General features: G+C 35.4%; 2 protein-coding genes across 2 annotated transcripts; one reads left to right on the top strand and one right to left on the bottom strand.

Annotated features, from left to right (window-relative positions):
• Positions 1 to 3884: 3884 nt before the first annotated feature.
• Positions 3885 to 5360, bottom strand: LOC125193710. The gene is made up of 3 exons (XM_048091580.1): positions 4775 to 5360; positions 4526 to 4663; positions 3885 to 4423 (listed from the first exon to the last, which is right to left on the bottom strand). The coding sequence occupies exons 1-3, from the start codon at positions 5358 to 5360 to the stop codon at positions 3885 to 3887; spliced, it is 1263 nt and encodes a 420-aa protein (XP_047947537.1).
• A 4827-nt stretch (positions 5361 to 10187) lies between these two features.
• LOC125193702 (truncated transcription factor CAULIFLOWER A-like) lies at positions 10188 to 15963 on the top strand. Its single transcript, XM_048091569.1, has 9 exons — positions 10188 to 10372; positions 10679 to 10732; positions 10836 to 10854; positions 11421 to 11482; positions 11573 to 11672; positions 12301 to 12351; positions 13305 to 13378; positions 13463 to 13530; positions 15863 to 15963. Exons 1-9 carry the CDS (start codon positions 10188 to 10190, stop codon positions 15961 to 15963), a joined length of 714 nt encoding a protein of 237 aa, XP_047947526.1.
• Positions 15964 to 19341: the final 3378 nt, after the last annotated feature.

Genomic DNA, 19341 nt, shown 5'->3' with positions numbered 1-19341 from the left:
AGTATCATATGATTCGAGATATAGTGCAGAGAGGAAACATAAAAGTGGTCAAGATTGAGTCAGAAAACAACCTGGTAGATCCTTTCACGAAGGCATTAGCGGTCAAGACGTTTGAGAGCCATGTTGAAGGAATGAGAGTTCGACTAATACAAGACCTCAATCCGCTTTCAGTATAAGTGGGAGAATTAGACGTTAGCACATTTTTTGTATACTCGAAAGTGTTTTGAGTATAAGTGGGATATTGTTAGAGTTTGTATACTAGAAATCACGTTTCGAGTGATTGAATACTGTAAAACTCTTATTTTATTTTCCAAGGAATAAAACAGATTATTTTTGTCATAATATTGTTATGTTTTACATTTAATGGATGTTAATTGCATGTATAAATGTATAAGTTAACTTAACAAGGTCTAAGTCTTTGTTTTAGTAGACCGGTTGTGGGCGGCGTCCACTTTAAGGTAACACGGTCAGTCCTAAACAAAGAAAAAGAAGAATTTCACAACCTAGATGGAATTAGACTATCCATCAAGAAAGGTTGCAATGTCAGTCCGCATATTTCTAAGCCTTACCGAAATAAGATGACATTGGTGTGGTATAGCACTGAACGGATCTAACAGCAAGACTTGTCCTTAGGCTATCTACTGAAAGGCGATGTCTTGATAAATATTTGTATCTTAATCAATGTATGTTAGCATTGAGCATACGGTATTGATTATGCATTACTTTGACTTATCAAATGGTGCGGGTTTTTCGTAACCCAATAATCCTGATATATTGGGTAGTGGTGATTAATATCTAGCGGTGCTAGGATTGATATTATATTGAATCGTGCGCGAGGAGAGTCTCGTTTGATAATTTCCTCAAGGGGAGCGTGAAACAAGGTTTTATTATTCGGAACCTAGCTAGTTGGAGTTTGATTACTCTATGAATAATAAATAAGCGTTCATGCTAAGTCCAATCTTGGAATTAATAAGAAGTTAATTAATTAAGTCCATAGTAGACATTAATTAATTAATGGACATTTTTATCTTAAGTGCGAGAAATGAAAGTTAAAACGAAAACCCGGATTACTTATAATTTCGGATTTGGATGGGGAGAGTTCCATATTACTTTTGTAGTGGCTGCTCGTAATATTCCAATTAAGCTTATATTAAATTGTGGGTTCAATTTAATTAGTAAAAAGTAAATTGGATGAGCCCATATCCAAAACCTTCCATAGATCCCTGTCTGGGCCCAAAAGGAACTTAATATAAATAGGAGAATAAAGGAGACAGAATGAACACAATTTTATTCTTAAATTTTTTGAAAATTTCGCCCCCCTCTATCCTAGAGCAGCTCGAAATTTCTCCTATTCCAAAAAGGATTTCTTCTGTCTTCTTTATTTAAGTCCTAGTATTCTGGTGAGATCAGCCCACACTGATATCGGAGTACAGTTCGGGAACCAGAGAGAAGATCTGTGGTCTAGTATTCAAAGCGTCATATGGAGAAGCTGCTAGCCATCTTAAATTCTTTGGAGAATTAATTAGGTATTATTTCTGCTCCGTAGAAAAGCATGTTTTAGGTTTCAATATTCTTAAAGCATGATTAATTCAAGTTATGAGCATGATACATGTGAGAATCACGCGAATAGATTTTGTCTAAATAATCTGCTAAATAGATCTGATTATTAGGTGATTTAGTTGTGCAATTAATAATTGTTAAATTATGTTAATCCGTCGCACCGCTTCCGCTGCCAGTTCCTTCACCTATTACAGAAGTGCTTCTCCTGGTCTGAGATGATCGCACGGGGCACTCCATATCAGTTGAATATATTGGTCTTTAGAAACTTTGAAACTTCCTTCGCGTCGCTTGAACTTGTAGCCTTGGCCTCTATCCATTTGGACACGTAATCCACAGCAACCAATATATACGTATTTCCATATGAAGATGGGAATGGGCCCATGATGTCCATGCCCCAAACATCAAAGATCTCACAGACTATTATCGGAGTCTGTGGTATCTCATCTCTCAAAGAAATCCCTCCGGTCAGTTAGCACCTATTGCAATTCTGACAGAACTCATAAGCATCCCTATTCAGCGAAGGCCAGTAGAAACCGCTATCCAGAACTTTCCTTGCAGTTTTTCTTGGGCCGAAATGGCCACCACATGCTAGTGCATAGCAATGGTTGAGTACGTCTCTTTGCTCCCACTCTGGAATACACCTTCTTATCACCTGATCTGAACCCATCTTCCAGAGGTGTGGGTCATCCCAAAAATAGTACTTGGATTCAATTTTAATTTTCATCCTCTGGGCCCTAGTGATTTCTTGTGTGGCAGGTAGTTCTCCAGTAACTAAGTAATTCGCCAGGTCCGCGAAACAGTGCTCGTCATTCGGTTTGCCTTTCCGTTTCTCTGACTCCTCGGGCCCAGTTAACGCTAACACTGCTACCCATCTGATGGGTCTAGTGGGGCCTCCTAAGTAATACAAATGCTCCTCTGGAAAAGCATCGGGCATGGCTTCCTCATCTTCTCCTTGGACAATTCTTCTTAAGTGGTCATCCACCCTATTCTCGGTCCCTCTCTTATCTCTGACTTCCCAGTCGAACTCTTGCAATAGCAGCACCCATCGGATTAGCCTTGGCTTAGATTCCTTCTTGGCTAGGAGATATTTAATGGCTGCGTGGTCAGTGAACACTATTGTCCTCGACCCTTATAGATATGGTCAGAATTTTTCAACTGAGTACACCACAGCCAGCATCTCCTTCTCGGTGGTGTAATAGTTCTTCTGGGCCTGGTTGAGAGTCTTTGATGCATAAAATATGACATAATTTTTTCCTTTGATCCTCTGGCCCAAGACCGCTCTTATTGCAAAGTCACTTGCGTCGCACATTACCTCGAAGGGGTAATTCCAGTTGGGCGAGCGGATTATCGGAGCTGTGACCAGGCGATCTTTGAGTAGCTGGAAGGCTTTTTTACAATTATCATCAAACTCAAACTCCACATCATTCTGGAGAAGTCTTGTCAGGGGCTGGGCGATTTTTGCGAAGTCTTTAATGAACCTTCGGTAGAACCCTGCATGCCCCAAGAATCCTCGAATTTCCTTCTGATTCGTTGGGTGTGGAAGCTTAGAGGTTACCTCCACCTTTGCTTTATCCACCTCGATGCCCCTCTCAGATACTACATGTCCCAGTACTATCCCCTCCTTGACCATAAAGTGGCATTTCTCATAATTTAGCACCAGGTTCTTCTTCATGCATCTCTCCAAAACAACATCCAGGTGCCCCAGGAAAGTTTCGAAAGAATCTCCATGTACGGTGAAATCATCCATAAAAATTTTTATGCAATCCTCCAACAAATCTGTGAAAATGCTCATCATACATCGCTGAAATGTCTCAGGTGCGTTGCATAGACCAAACGGCATTCTTCGGTAGGCGTATGTTCCAAAGGGGCAAGTAAATGTGGTCTTCTCCTAATCCTCCGGATTGACATAGATTTGGAAGTATCCACTGTAGCCATCTAGCAAGCATAAGTATAGCTTTCCCGCCAACCTTTCCAGCATTTGGTCGATGAAGGGTAGCGGGAAATGATCCTTGCGTGTGGCCGCATTAAGTTTCCGGTAGTCTATGCACATTCTCCACCCCGTGACTAACCTTATGGGCACAAGCTCGTTGCGGTCATTCGTGACTGCTTGTATTCCTGATTTCTTCGGCTCCATGTGAACAGGACTCACCCACTCACTATCGGGAATGGATTATATGATTCCCAGGGCCAGCAGTTTCAATACTTCCTTTAAAACTTCTTCTCTCATGTTGGGATTGAGTTTTCTCTGGAGATCCCGATGTGCCTTGGCTCCTTCTTCCAAACGGATGTGGTGCATACACAGATCGGGACTGATTCCCACCAGGTCAGATAGGGTCCACCCTATTGTTCCTCCCCAACACTTCCAATAGCTTGACTTCCTGCTCCTGGGTCAGATGGCTGTTGATTATGACCGGTAGAGATTCGTCTTCGCCTAGGTAGGCGTACTTCAGACCTGGAGGAAGGTTCTTCAACTCTCTCTTTGGAGGGGGTACTTCTGGGAGCAACGGGTTCTTCTCCATACCTTTCTTGACTAGCTCGTCCAACTCTGACAACTTTTCCATACTGGCCAGTTGGACTGATCCGTTGGACCCGGGGGGTCCTGCTTTACCACAAAAGTCCATTATTGCCTTTGTGATTTCTTCATCAGATAGCCCTTGCTTAATAACTGCTTCACACCATCCCACAACTTCTTTTCTCATAGATTCAGTCATCTCCGAGGCATCAACATGTTCCTGCAATAGTTCGGTCTCAAGAAATTCCTGGACCAGGGGGTTAATGACATCAAAGAAATGGAGGTTTTCCACGTCAAGTGGTTTCCTCATAGCTTCATCAATGCTAAAAGTGAATTTCTCCCCATTATAATCTAAACAGATGGTGCCATCAAAAACAACAATTATAGTCTTAGCGGTCCTCAAAAATGGTCTTCCTAAAAGAACGCCACTAGACTCAGCAGTTTCATTTTCACTCATCTTTATCACATGGAAATCAGCAGGGTACAGAAAATCATGAACTTTTACTATCACATTTTCTAACACTCCTTCAGGGCTAATGCATGATCTATCAGCTAACTGGATCACCACTTTCGTATCAGTCATTCTTGCTCCTACCAGTTTTTTATATATGGAAAACGGTAACACATTAATAGACGCACCTAGATCACACATAGCATGCTCGACTCTAACACCTCCTATAGTGATAGGTAAGGTGAACATACCTGGGTCAGTCTGCTTTGACGGCATTATCCTCTTCTGAATCACTGCAGATACATTATCCCCGATCACGATCTTTCCATCGGACTTTGCCTTGCCTGCAATGAACTCCTTAATGAATTTGCTGAACGGGGGCAGCTTCAAAGCTTCCAGGAACGGGAGATTGATCTCCAGTTTTCCAAAGATCTCCATGAAATCCACGGGGTTGTCCTTTTTCTTCTTGGCACCCCCTCGGTAGGGAAAAGGTTTCACCCTCTTTGTTGCGTTGGTAGGATCTTCCTTAGAGGGTTCTTCCGTCTCTCCTTTCTCCTTTTCAGTTTCTACCTCAGGCTCCGGGTCTAGGAAAAATGGGTCAGCCATTCGAGGTAATGGTTTTCCCAAATCACCGGCTTGGATATCATCCTCTGTTCTAACTTCTTCTTTTTGCTGGACCAGGTGGATAACATCCTCGCTCATCGTCACTGGCATTTCATCATTTACTTTCAACTTGGGTCCTTCATATGCTATCCCGGATCTCAGGGTAACCTGGCTGACATTTGCCCTTCCTTGTGGCTTTACTGAGGCTGGAATTCTCCCTTCATTCCCTCGCATGTCGCTAGGGGATGTCGCGATATGTGATAATTGCTTTGACATCAGATTCGTCACGACCTTGTGTTCCTGCTAAGCATCCTGGAGCTTGTGTACTACGTCATTATTTGCCAGTAAGTTGTTCTGCATGTGCTGTTGAGAACTCACTAGGTCATGGACCATATCATCCAGATTCCTCTGGGGCCTGGAGTTCGGTTGACTACCACTTGGCCCTTGACCATGATTTGGTCCACTCCCTTGGTGCGGGCGAAAGTTTCCTTGACCTCCTTGGTTGTTGTTGTACTGATTCCCTGGTCCCTGATAGTTGTTGTTCCTCTGGTGCGGGGGTACATATGAGTTTCCCTGGTTATTTTGATTCCTATTGTTCCAGTTAGGCTGATTTCCTTGACCTCCTTGACTCCAATTACCTTGTCCTCCTTGATTCCAGTTGCCCTGTCCTTCTTGATTCCTTCCGGACCAGTTGGATTGGCTCCCTTGGTTTCCTTCTGAGTTAGTAATCTGGAGTTGAGGGTTTTGATTCCCATCGGACCACCTGAAGCATGGATTGTCCCTCCATCGAGCTTCTTTAATTTTCCACTGGTTCCAATTACTGTCCTGATTATTTTGGCTCCAATTTCCCACGGCATTTATATGGGCTGGACAATCCATCCCTCCTTGAGATCCGTAACAATTGTAACCATCCTCTGGACCCAGTGCTTGTTTATCTTTTTCTGTTGGACCCGGTGAGTCGTTCTTCCCCAGGGCGGTTAGAATAGTCTTCTCCAGCTGCTTCATTCTAACATCCATCCTTGCATCCACTCGGGCATCCATTCGTTCTTCACTTTGCACTGTTACTGCATCTACACTTCCTCTCCTTAGGATGGTACGAGGTGAATCGTATGCCTTTTTTGCATCAATTAATCTTCCCAGGATCTCTCGGGCTTCGCTCACCTTCCTCTTGGTGAAATTTCCTCCACTAGCGGTATTCATCAGGTCTTTAGACTCAGGTTTTGCCCCTTCATAGAATAGATAGTAGGTTTCGGCTTCCATCATCCTGTGGTTTGGGCAAGCATCGAGCAGCCCCTTAAATCTGGACCAGTATTGACTCAACGATTCATCATAGTCTTGCTTGCATTCCTGAATCTCCTTCTTAAGAGCATTCGTTTTGTTAGAAGGGAAAAAGTAATCCAGGAATTCCAACTTGAAATCCTTCCATGTGTGAATCGAGTCGGGTGGCAACCTTAACAACCACGTGTTAGCCTCTCCCTTCAGCGCAAACGGGATCGCGCGTAGTCGGTGATCCTCCTCTGTTGTATCATTGGGCCTCTTCTGAATACTGCAAAGCTTACTGAATTCGTTGAGGAATTCGTATGGACATTCATTCCTCCGACCCGAGAAATTGGGTAGAATGCCCAGCACATTAGTTTTGATGTCGATCGCCCTCTGGCGCTGGGTAGAGACGATAGCCTGGGCTGGCTCGCCATCTAAATGGGCAGTGAGCGAGCCGATCTCCAGGTCGTCGTCGCCTGCGTTGGCCATATCTTCAACGCTTTCCTCCTCTGTTTCTGAGGTTGACTTTGGTTCCTTCTTAACTGACGAAGTTGACTCCTCGTCGCTCTCCGAACTCAGGTGAACTAGATCCCCTGTTGTAAGTCCCGATCTGGTGGTGAATATCGTTTCCTTGACCCGCCAACTAGTCTGAGCGCTTCTCCAACCAGGTGAGTTGTTCCAGTGTCCGAACCTGGAGCTCCTGTTCATAAACTGAAAAAAGAAACAAAAGAAAACATAATACATAAACTATTTACACCAAAACATTCGCAAACACACAAATAACACCATGCATCCCCGGCAATGGCATCATTTTGAAGAGCTATGGAGATACGTAGTGTTGTTTATTGTTGTGATATTCACTCGATCTAACAGGTCCAGAGGATTCGACTAGGTCTCAGAGGCTAGAAGATCATGAAACTATCAGAAAGGGGTCGTTGGGTGCACTCTATTTCTTCAAAAACCTCAACCCACTATACTACAACTAGCACAGGGAAGTAAAGGATCGATCCCACGAGGACGAAGGTGTTACGAAACCGCATTTGAGGATGTTTTGGGAAAAAGGCGTTGGCTGCTGCCACGCAATTTTGTGGGTCGAGAACTTAAAACTACTGGGTCTGAGAGATAAAAAAACTTTACTCTACCTACTGGGTCTAAGAAATGAGAACGTACGGAACATGCATGACTTTAGAGAAACGAGATATTTTAAAATTCTAAGACAACTGGAGTTAACTTAACTAGACGGACTTTCCTAATTTGGACAGACAAGTATAAAGCGAAAAGTGGGGACAAGTTTCCTTAAACTACCAGGGTCTGGAAAAGCATGCAGAAAAGTAAAAAGACAATGCCAATAGTACTGACAGGGTCTGGAGAACATGCAGAAAAAGCAAAGTACATGTGCAGAAAGTACTGACAAAAGCAGATCTGGTTCTAACTACCAACAACTTTATCTTCATCGGGAATCAAACGAGAATAGCAGATAAAACAAAGTATTAAACACCATGAAAACAGAGCAAACTTCAGATCTAAACTTGAAATGAGAAATTAAAGCCTAAACTAACAGATCTACGCTACTGGACCTAAAGGATGCAGAAACAGAAAGTAAATAGCCATAATCATGCAAACGTAAACAGAAAACATCAGATCTACGAAACTCCAACTCAAATCCACCACGCTTCAACAAATTCAAACACCTCCATACGTAAATCCACAACCTCCAACAACAAACCAACAGATTTCAGCTCCAAACATCCAAAAATAAACAAGAACGAAAGTAAAAAGCAAGAAATAAACATCAACTCAGCGAGATCCAACAAAAACCAACATGAACTTCCATAATAACGAGAAATGGGTTCGAATCCAGTAGATCAAAGTCAGAAACTAGAGTTATGAAACTTAAAAACCAACAAGTACTTGAATCCAAAAGCAAACTAAACAAAGCAAAGTAAATATTGTTTCTTCGCCTTCACAAGGCGGTGATACACAGCAGCAAAACGACGATGAGAACCACGGTAGCCAGGATCACTCCATCTCCAAGTGCGTAGCAGGCGAAATGAGAAATTTGAAGTGTGGAACTAAGGCATGGAACGAAAGCTTGAGCTAAGAGTGTGTGTAGAAGTGGGTGTCTTGTTCTTCAAGGTAGAGCTCTTGATATATGTGAGGCTTTGATCCCTAGGGTATCCCTCTGGTAGTTAGATGCTTTTGCCCTTGAATGAGACTCTTTAAAATAATCTGCTCTTGCTCCCTTCTGCTCCTATCGCCAACTTTTAATTCTCCCAGGTCCGAACGACGACTTGTGATTTTTACTTCAATTCCATCTCTTTTGCATCTGTCCAGGTCAGGTAACAGCAACTCCTAGGTCCGACAGATTTACTACGCACTGAACTCATAAACACAGATTAGCGCCCCAAATGCACAGAATTTTAACCCAAAACCAATGCATGAAACGAGCCTTATCAGGTTCATGTGTCTTTTACTTGAAATAAGAAAATACTAGCAGTATGTGTTTATAATTTAGCTGTCATGAATATCTGTGAAGATAATGAGGTTGAATTGTTAAGGGTATATATAGGTCAATTTTATTTGAGATAGGAATATATGCGAAAGGGATCACCTCATATTGTTGTAAGCAATGTATAAGGTAATCCCTTCCAGAATATATGAGATTCTGTACTGAGAGCATGAAAATGAAACACATTGTTGAGGATTATTTTCCTGATGAGGCCACAATGAGTGTAAATGTACTTAAACGATGGTTTCATATGCACATCAATAGTCTTGGATGCATGGACACTTGATGTCGTAGGAGTGCACGATAGTGGTACGTCAGCCAATGTATAATGACACTCTAGATCAATTCAACGGTTCCTACACAACGCTGGCACAAATCTGATTTTATGTTTAAATTTAATTATTATTCAAATCTGGTTTTGATTTTTCAATATTGTATATTTAATTAGAACCAATTAGAAATTATATTTTTCCTTTTAAAATATTATTAAAAACCAAGCTCAAATACGCTGCCAAAGCGGATTCCCTCAAATACACTAGAAGAGTGCATTTATACTATGGCTAAGCTCAACATTTATTTCATTTGGTCATATAAACTTTATAGGCTAATTTCATTGAGTGATATTAAATGACCATATTATACCTGGCCATATTTAATTTTTTAATAGAAAACTGGATCTGACTTGTAAAATTTAATGCACCTAGAAAGTTTCATCTATTTAGGACTATTCTACCCTTTACTTAATTCAACTAAGGAATTATATTTTATAGCTAATTAGAAGATGTTTACCCTGTTATTTTTGCTTATCTTTCCTTTTCATTTTTTTTGACAAGATTAAGTAAATATACTATAATATGATATTATAGTTAGTTATTGAAATTAATTTTACTGTATAGTGTGTACTAGTGTCGTGTCATGTTTTACACTAATAATAATAATAATAATAATAATAATAATAATAATAATAATAATATTATTATTATTATTGTTATATGTTACATTAATAATTATTAAATATGTTAAAATTGAAATCATGAGAATATAAAAGAATAATGTCATGATACTATAATAAAATGTATAATACGAAAATAGCAAAAACATTAATAATAACACAATGAAATTATTATTACTAATAACTTCAATATTTACTAAAATACCATTTCTGGCCCTCAATAATGTGGCTGCATAGTTATATAAAATTACATTGTTCTTCACATTTTGTTCTCTTCCTCATCCTCCTTTTCTAGGTCTTCCCCATCTCTTTCTCCTTTTTCCTTAGCGACTCTCCTACCATGGGACGGAAGAAGCTCACCATGAGGCGGATCGAAAACCCAACCTCCAGACAACTCACTTATACGAAGCGCAAGGAGGGCATCATCAAGAAGGCCGGCGAGCTTGCAGTGTTGTGTGACACCGACGTCGCCCTCATCATGTTTTCACCCTCCGGCCGCCTTGCTAGCTTCGCTAGCAACGAAAGGTTTTCATCTTTATTTATATTTCTTTTCTTTAATTTTTCTATGTTAATTGCAAGAAAAATAAAATAAAAATGGAGTTAGGTTGATGATATTAGTAGGATTACGTATCTAGCCAACGAGGTAAAATTAAACCTTGTCTATCTGAAACAAAATTTAGTAAGAAGATATAGGGTAACGAGAAAATAACTTTCAAATCTGAATAATTTTAAAAGTAAGAAAAGATTTACGATTTTAATAGATCTATGTATATTTGTATATGGTGTTACAATGAACTAATTTTTTTTTTTTAAATTTTTTTTTCCTTGCAGAATTGAGGATATACTTCTTCGATTTGTTGACAGGCCAGATGAGCTTAGAGGAGGGTAAGTTGTAATTAGTTTTTCCATTCATTATTTTTTTTCATGAAATACATTTCTTTTCAATAAGTTTTTTAAAGATTCCTTGCAATTTTTGTTTCCATTGCAGGCCTATCAATCACGAAGAGGTACATACAAATTTCCCACGCTTTCAAAAATTATAGTATTCCAATTGAAGAATTCATCTGTTTTTATTATTAGTATTGACAAATCAATTTTATTTTGTAGTTTTTGTCTCAAAAATTGAAACAATTGAAGTATGAAGGCGAAATGCTGGAGAAGATAGCAGTGTAAGGACTTTGACTTCACTTTAATAAGTTTAAAAGTAAATATTATTCTTACAAAACATAAATTATTGTTATTTTTAATGATATTCTTTCGTTTCTTGACATGGATCTTCGTTCACCTGCTAATTTGCTGGTCAAACAAGTTCAGTATTGAGGTAATTAACACTAACTATTTACATATGTTTCAATTCAATTTGAATTGAAATTTAATTGTGTATATATTATTTTATGGTGTTCTTTTGAGTAATTAAACTTGCTCTTCAATCTTAAAGGTATATCTCAAAAGATTCAATCAAGTAAATTTCATTTAATTATAAAATGTTCTACAATTTTTAAAAAATGTTATTGGTGATTGTACAAACATATAATTGATTTTAACTATATTAATTTAAGTTGGCTAATTACAGGAACTTGAAGAGAAACTGGACAAACTCACTAGGAAACAACGTGAGTCTCAGGAAAAAATGAGGTTGGAATTTTTAATTGTACTAATGTATATTTTCACTTTATTATTTTCTTCATAATTAATTAATTCATTTTAATTTTTAATTATGTGCAGATATTACGAACCTAACATTGAAAAAATCAATTCAGCTCTTGAAGCAGGAGTTTACCAGCAGTTTCTTACAACTGCTATTCAACGTATCCAGACATCAAAGGTAAGTATTTTCAATTATAATGTCGATTTTTACGATTCTGAAATCAGCCAACAGAAATTTTCATTAATTTTTTCATTGATTACAAATTTTAAATGGAATAGATATGAATAAAAGAATAAGGATAGGAACAATTTCAAGTAAAGAGGAAAAGAGAAATAACAATCATATTTACTTTTTCTTTATAAATACACATTCTTGAATGGGAAAGATATTTAAGACTGTATATATGTTATCCAATTTAAAAATAAATAAATATGGTAGTTATTTTACTTTACTTCTTTTTATTTATCTTATTTTCTTGAAATTCATTATTACTTTTTAAGAGGGTACATTTACATTATTCAAAAGAAATAAATGAGAAATATGCATTCTCGATTTACATATTTTCCTTGGATTTGCTTTAAGAGCTAAATAAACTTGAGTGAGCAAAATCCAACCTTATATGCTAAGATAAGTGGAGTGTAGCTTTTGTATATATAATGTTAATTGAACTGAATTCAATGATGTTTTAGTAAAAATTAATAACAAACAATGTGATGTGATTTTAAAACTACTTCATCATTGCATTTGCTATACTTTTTTAAAATTTTAATTTGGATAATTAACTTTGCATTGATCTTGTTTGTAGGCCAAACTGCTAGGCAATCAACTTGGTCACGAAAAGACTGAAAATGTTGAGGTAACACAATATTTGATAGGAGTATATTCTTTTATTATAAAATGTATATATATGTTGATTATTTAATAGCTCGTATCAATTTTATCAACAAATTGAGGCTGACAAGAATTAGGGTTTGTAACCAGATCATTTAATCGAAGATTCTAATTTTCATGATTTTCGAATCAAATATCTGACAAAATTTAATTCGCATTTGTTTTATATATTATCTTAGATATATGCACGTTTGTAAGTTTTTGTATTGAAGATAACCTTTCTTTTTTATGTACAGAAAGTGCAATAAACATGAGTATTTGTTGCAAAGATACCTTAAATTTTCAATTTATCTATACACATATACCTAAAGCTCCTTTTGGTATACGGAATTGAAGGCGTGGAGTTGGATTTGAAGCCTTCAATTCCAAATCCAATGTTTGGTATCATAAAAATTCTTAGATTTGGATTGAATTACAATTCCAAATCCTCCAATTCCACAATTTGAATTCTATGTCAAAGGTAATGGAATTTCACATATTTGTTAAATTACACACACACTGCACACATTCTCACACACACATTCACACACACATTCACGCACGTCGCACACATGCACATTCCTACACACATTACATGTAATATGTATATTGTGAGTGGTGTAGTGTGTGTGTATATTGAGTTATCTATGTGTGTAGTGTGTTTTTAGTGACTGTGTGTAGTGTGTGTGTGTGCTCGCGCGCGTGAGCGTAGTATGTTTTTAGTGAGTGTGTATGTGTATTTAATGATTGTGCAACATGCGTAGATGCGCGCGCGCAATTTTTCGAATTCAATTCCTTCCAATTCAATTTCAATTATGTGTACAAAGGATTTGGAATTGATTTTCTTTCAATTCCTTCCAATTCAATTTCAATTCCAATTCTGTGTACAATATCCTAATTAAAATTTGTAGTACATGAACAAAATTTATATTTTTTTAGGTGCAGGCAGCAACGATGCAAATGGATGACGCAGTTTCGTTGACTAATCACTCTGTTGAGGGAAACCATGCCCGGTAATTTTTATTTATTTTAAAATATAATATCATATATGAATAAATTATCAAATTAAAATTAATTTTTTAAAATTGATTTTTTAGGATGAGGTCAAATATGGATGAAAATCAGAATGGATCAAGCTCAGCTGCAGGGCCTCATCTTAGCCTAGGTATAATTGATTCACATAAGATGTGGAATAAGTCATGGAACATATGAGGTGTCGAGGTTTGAGTGTTGCGATTTTAAAAACAAATACTGTAAAACAATGATTTTATTTTTTTTGAAATATGCCATTGCAAGTACTATGAAAACTCAATAACTATTGTCGTGCATAAATACTCGTAAAGAATAGACTCGGCATATTATAAATTTCTAATCAGTTATTCTTTTCATATTTAATCTGCCATTTTCAACTATGATATGCATGATTTATTTATTCAAAATTTAAATAGAGGTTGAGGCGATGTATACTCAATATTCATTTACTACTTGACTACTTGAATAGGCTGAATTTTTTTTATTGATATATTACTTGTACAAAAGATAATAATTAGGTCGTTGGTTTAACATCAATTATTTTTTTCACTTGCGAAATTTTTTCCTTCTTTTTTTCACTCATTCGCCATTGTTGTTTCTTTCACTCTTGCAAAATTAGATTTATATTTCTAAGTTTTTCGATTTATATTTACAAAATTCGAATTATGTTTTCAGTTTTTTTTTATATTCAAACATTGATATTATTCATGAAATTGTATTTTTCTACACTTGCACGCGCTAGTTGACTTATTTTTAGTGTGACATATTCGTATATGTTCACTTTGCATTTTGTAATTATATATTTTTAACTCAAATAAATTAAATAATACTACTACTACATTTTTCTTTTTATCAAATATGACATTTAGATAATACTATGACGTTTGATAATACTCCACGAGTATTTGGGTAAGTTATCTTTAAATTTCTGAACTTTTGCTAAATTTTAGTTTTGCATACCAGATTCAACATCATCTACAAATTACCAATCAGTCGATTAGTTCTAATTTTGCACCTAACTATTGATTTATTCTGATTATGCAACTAATCGAGATTTCAGCACTAACATAACTTGATAGCTTACTTATATGACATTATCGAACGTCAACCAAAACTACTCATGTTTTAAACAATGAAACAACATCATATAATATTAAATTATATAATTTCATGTGTAACTCAAATAGTATCATAAAATGAGCTCATTCATGGCCAAAATTGTTAGTTCATTCATGGTCAAAATTGTTAGTCTAGACATCTTTAATGTGTGTGTTTTTCCAATTTGGATATCTAAAATGTTATTTTTTCATAAAAAGTTCACATTTTTTTATCAATATATCCTATCCATAGAGTAGCTCATTTTATTTTGTGTCAGTCCTATTCAAATTGCGAAAGTAATTAAATTGAAATTTTATCAATATTACAAATTTTCTCTATTCGGCCCAAATCTACAAAATTATATGATTCGAGATTTAGAATATCACCCTAGTCTATTAATACTTCCTTTTTCAGGTAACGTTGAAGTTTTTCATTTAAAATTTGAATCCTATGATGTTATGTGGGATGGGCATTTTCAATAGATTATAGAGTATGGTTCATGTGTTTTTTAATTGAACTAAGAAAATGCTAGTAGTATGTGTTTATAATTTAGTTGTCATGATAACTGTGAAGATAATGAGGTTGAATTGTTAAGGGTATAGATAGGTAAATTTTATTTGAGATAGGAATATATGCAGAAGGGATCACATCATATTGTAGTATGCAATGTAAAAGGTAATTTCTTTCGAAATATATGAGGTTCTGCGATGTGCATTGAGAGCGTGAAAATGCAACACCTTGTTGAGGATTATTTTCCTGATGAGGCCACTATGAGATTGCTCAAATGGGCCAACATGGGCCCAATTTCATAAAATTAACATAAGAAAGCATCTTTTCTAAAGAAAAAAAATGGTGTTGCCGCCTTAAGCTAGATTGAAGATAGGGAAAGAGTGCGAACGGCGTGTGGTTAGCAACCAGCTACCTTGGGGGAGGGTTACAGTGCTGGCCAAGCCGTCGCTGGAGCAGTGGCTAATTGGCCCTTAGTGGTTCCTTCGGTGTTTGACAATGTATATTAGTTTAGAAATAATAATCTCTTATATCTCATCTTTCAGTAACCAACAACAAAGATTTATCTCACTATGGTCCTTTTAATGTTATACCGCATTAGTGTTATTCGTCATCCTAAGGTTGGTGATTTTAAGATTGACACAGTAACCTTCAATGATAGGTATCCCAGTTCCAAATTTAGTTGTGAATATTAATTTATTTGTGCAAGGACCAGATAAGAGACCTTTAGTGATGACGTAATCACCATTTACTCTACAATGCATAATATTTGTGTGCAATTAATTTATAATAATAAAATGTAATGTGATATAAATAATTCTTCTCAGTATCTAAGGGGCTCTGGTTTCGGATTGAAGCAGGTTTGCGTTCTTTGGATGGAGATGAGAAGGAAGAGCATGGTAACGACATTTATGGAAGCAGTGGAGATTCAGCTGAACGTGTTTCTCCGTTTATGGATTAACTAAAATTGGAAGTCAATAATACGTCGTCATTTTGCATAGGCTTATGTTATTGTTCAGGAAAATTTTATTAACTTATCTTTTCCCAATAGAAAAAAAAATTATATTGACTTTTTAGCAAGTCAAAAGTGAAACTATACGATAACAAGATGAGTTTAATGCAAAAAGAGGGCATCTAAGATTTTTCATATTTCAATTAGTTATACATTGTTATTTTATAATTTAATATTTTGGAGTTGTACGTTCTATTATTCGTACATACCCACATTTAATCTTAGATGGATATATGTGTCACATATCAAACTCTTATGGCGTACTGTGTCTTGTTTTGTTGTATTATTGCGTACGGATAAAGAACATACAAAAGCCACATTGACGCCGATACTTTTGAGTCATTTAATTTTTCTTTGTCGTATTATTATATTATTGTATCTTTCTGATACATATGTTGTATTGTTAAGTGAATGTGAGATTGCTACATCACATTAGATCTTACATATAAATGATACTCCCTCCGTCCCACTAGAATATGCACTCTTTTCTTTTTAGTCCGTCCCACAAGAATATGCACTTTCCAATTTTGAAAACTCTTATCACTCTTATGAGGTGGGTCCATTCTCCACTTACAATTCTTTGGGGACGGAGGGAGTATGTTTTGTCGTATTTACATTTCTTTGTTGTATTGTTATATTTTTTGTGTGTTTCTAATATCTTCTGTTGTATTATTAAATACACGCGAGATTGTGTCATCACATTAGATCTTACATATAAGTGTTATGATTTTGTCGCATTTTGCATTCTTTAGGTCGCATTGTCATGATTTAGATTACCACATTGCATTAGATCTTAAATGCAATATAATGATCTTGATAAAGTAAGATACAAAAGCCATAATTTCACGATGATACTTTTGACGTAGTTAAATTTTCTTTGTCGTATTGTTATACTAATGTATCTTTTTGATATCTTTTGTTGTATTGTTAAGTGCACTTGAGAGTGCGACGTCACATTATATATTACATATAAATGATATGTTTTGTCGTATTCTCTTTGTCGCATTATTATATTTTTGTATGTTTCTAATAGTATATCTTATGTTATATTGTTAAGTACATGTGAGATTGTGTCATCACATTAGATGTTACATATAAATGTTATGTTTTTGTCGCATTTTGCATTCTTTATGTCACATTGTCACACTTTAGATTACCATATTGCATTAGATATTAAATGTAGTATAACAATCATCTGATAAAGTAAAATACAAGAGTCATTCGTAGAAGCTAATGGTTTGTCGCATTGTTATGTTTTGTACATATATGATCTCTCTTGTGTAGAATTATTAAATACGCATGAGATTACCACATAACATTAGATCTTGCATATAATCAATGACGAACCCAGAAAATATATATCGTGGGGTCGGATACAATGCAAAAAAAAATATGTATAAATTATTTAAATACTAATTATTTTAATTTTTTTAAATTTTTAATTTTTTATTAATTTTTTAAATTTTTAACAACAAACTGAAAACTATAAATTAAAAATATTCATAAAAATTAAAGAAAATCAAATCACTGAAGTGTTTTATAGTAACATTTTTTTAATATTTCATAATTTAATCTAAAATCAAACTAAAATTTTGATCTATATTTATACTTAGCAGTTAATATAAAAATCAAAATAAAATAATGCAACCAGCTTTCCACCTTTCCGAATAAATAAGGAATAAAAGAAACAAGCATAAGAATTGTGAAACTTGAAACAATAATAAAAGAAGCTTCTAGGTTTAACACACCCGCCGCTTCTTCTCAACCTTTCTCATCTGCCGCTTCTTCTCAACCTTTCTCTTCAGATTCAAGCTTATCTTTCTCCTAATTCCTTATAATTTCTTGTCTTAATCCATTTTCATTTATCAATTGGTGATATCCATTTCTCTCTTCCTTCTTAAATCTCTAATTTTGTGGGGTCGGATGAGGAGTTGCGCAGTGGCTCGGCAGCCATTTGCAGAGGTTTCCGGTGACACTCATCGGCGGATGGTGGGGTCGGCCGACCCCACCTGGGTCCGTCGCTGCATATAATTATTATGTTTTTGTCGCATTTCAATGTCGTGTGCAGTAGTACTATCATGTTTTTATTCGTATTTTGTCCTATTGTTAGACACGTGCTGCGTGTGAGATTCACCATATTGCATTAAATTTTATACTCATGCATTTAATATAGATACAAAGGTTGTACTGAAAAAATATGTGTAATTGATTCAAATGCTTATTTATTAATAATGTTTATGTGTGCTTGAATAATGATTTTACTAGTAATGCACAAATAATAAACAAAAAAAAACATATTTATACCCTTTGAAAGATAGAAAATAATATTTACGAAATTCACATGAAATAAAGCCGTTGGAAAACCCCTCTCACATTTAAATTTCATGTTTAAAACCAAGTGCTATACAAATCTAGTTTTGGTTTTTCAATATTGTATATTTAATTACAATCAATTAAAAATTATATTTTTCTCCAAAAAGAAATATTAAAAAACTAGTTAAGCAACACTTATCAACCAAATCTCAATAACACAACCAAAGCAAATTCCCTCAAATACACTCGTATAGCGCATTTATACTATGGCTTAGCTTAACATTTATTTCATTTGGTCATACATACTCTATAGGCTAATTTCATTGAGTGATGCTAAATGGTCTTATTATAGCTGGCATATTTTGCTTTTTAATGTAGATAACTGGATCACACTAATCAAATTTAATGCACCTAGAAAGTATAGGCTATTTAGGACTATTCTACCCTTTACTTAAAATGTGATACTGTATGATAATTTAAAAATTAACAATCTTTGTTAATAGTGAGGTGTGAAATAATATGGTACTATACAAATCAATGTGTAAGAAATAGTAAGTCAATAATATGAATAGTATAGTACAAATTTACAATTCATCATCAGTTAAGGAGACCTTAGATTCAATCGAATTTACATTTCCTTATTGAGCTCTATTTAAATAAATTTGAATTTTGATCAACTGAATCAAGCCCCCAATGGATAATGTGAAACTAATTGTAATACCTCAATTATATATGCGAACTACTGTAAAAAAAATAAGTACTAATATAAATTAAACTAAATTAGTAAAAAATAAAAACAAGATTACGCATAATATAGTAAAATGTAACTGAATAGCAAATTATTATAAAATTAGAAACATAAAATCAAATAATATAAGAATTGAAAAGGGAATTATAATTCAGTAGAAAGGGTAATAATGTCAATTTATTTGAGCATTAAATAATACAATGAAATTATTACTATTCATCTCTTCAACATTTACTAAAATACCATTTCTAGCCCATAATGTGGCT

Source organism: Salvia hispanica, chromosome 1 (assembly GCF_023119035.1).
Source record: "Salvia hispanica cultivar TCC Black 2014 chromosome 1, UniMelb_Shisp_WGS_1.0, whole genome shotgun sequence".
In the NCBI taxonomy this organism is placed as follows: Eukaryota; Viridiplantae; Streptophyta; class Magnoliopsida; order Lamiales; family Lamiaceae; genus Salvia; species Salvia hispanica.
The sequence above is the reverse complement of the archived record's forward strand: the minus strand, read 5'-3'. Positions and strand labels throughout refer to the sequence as shown.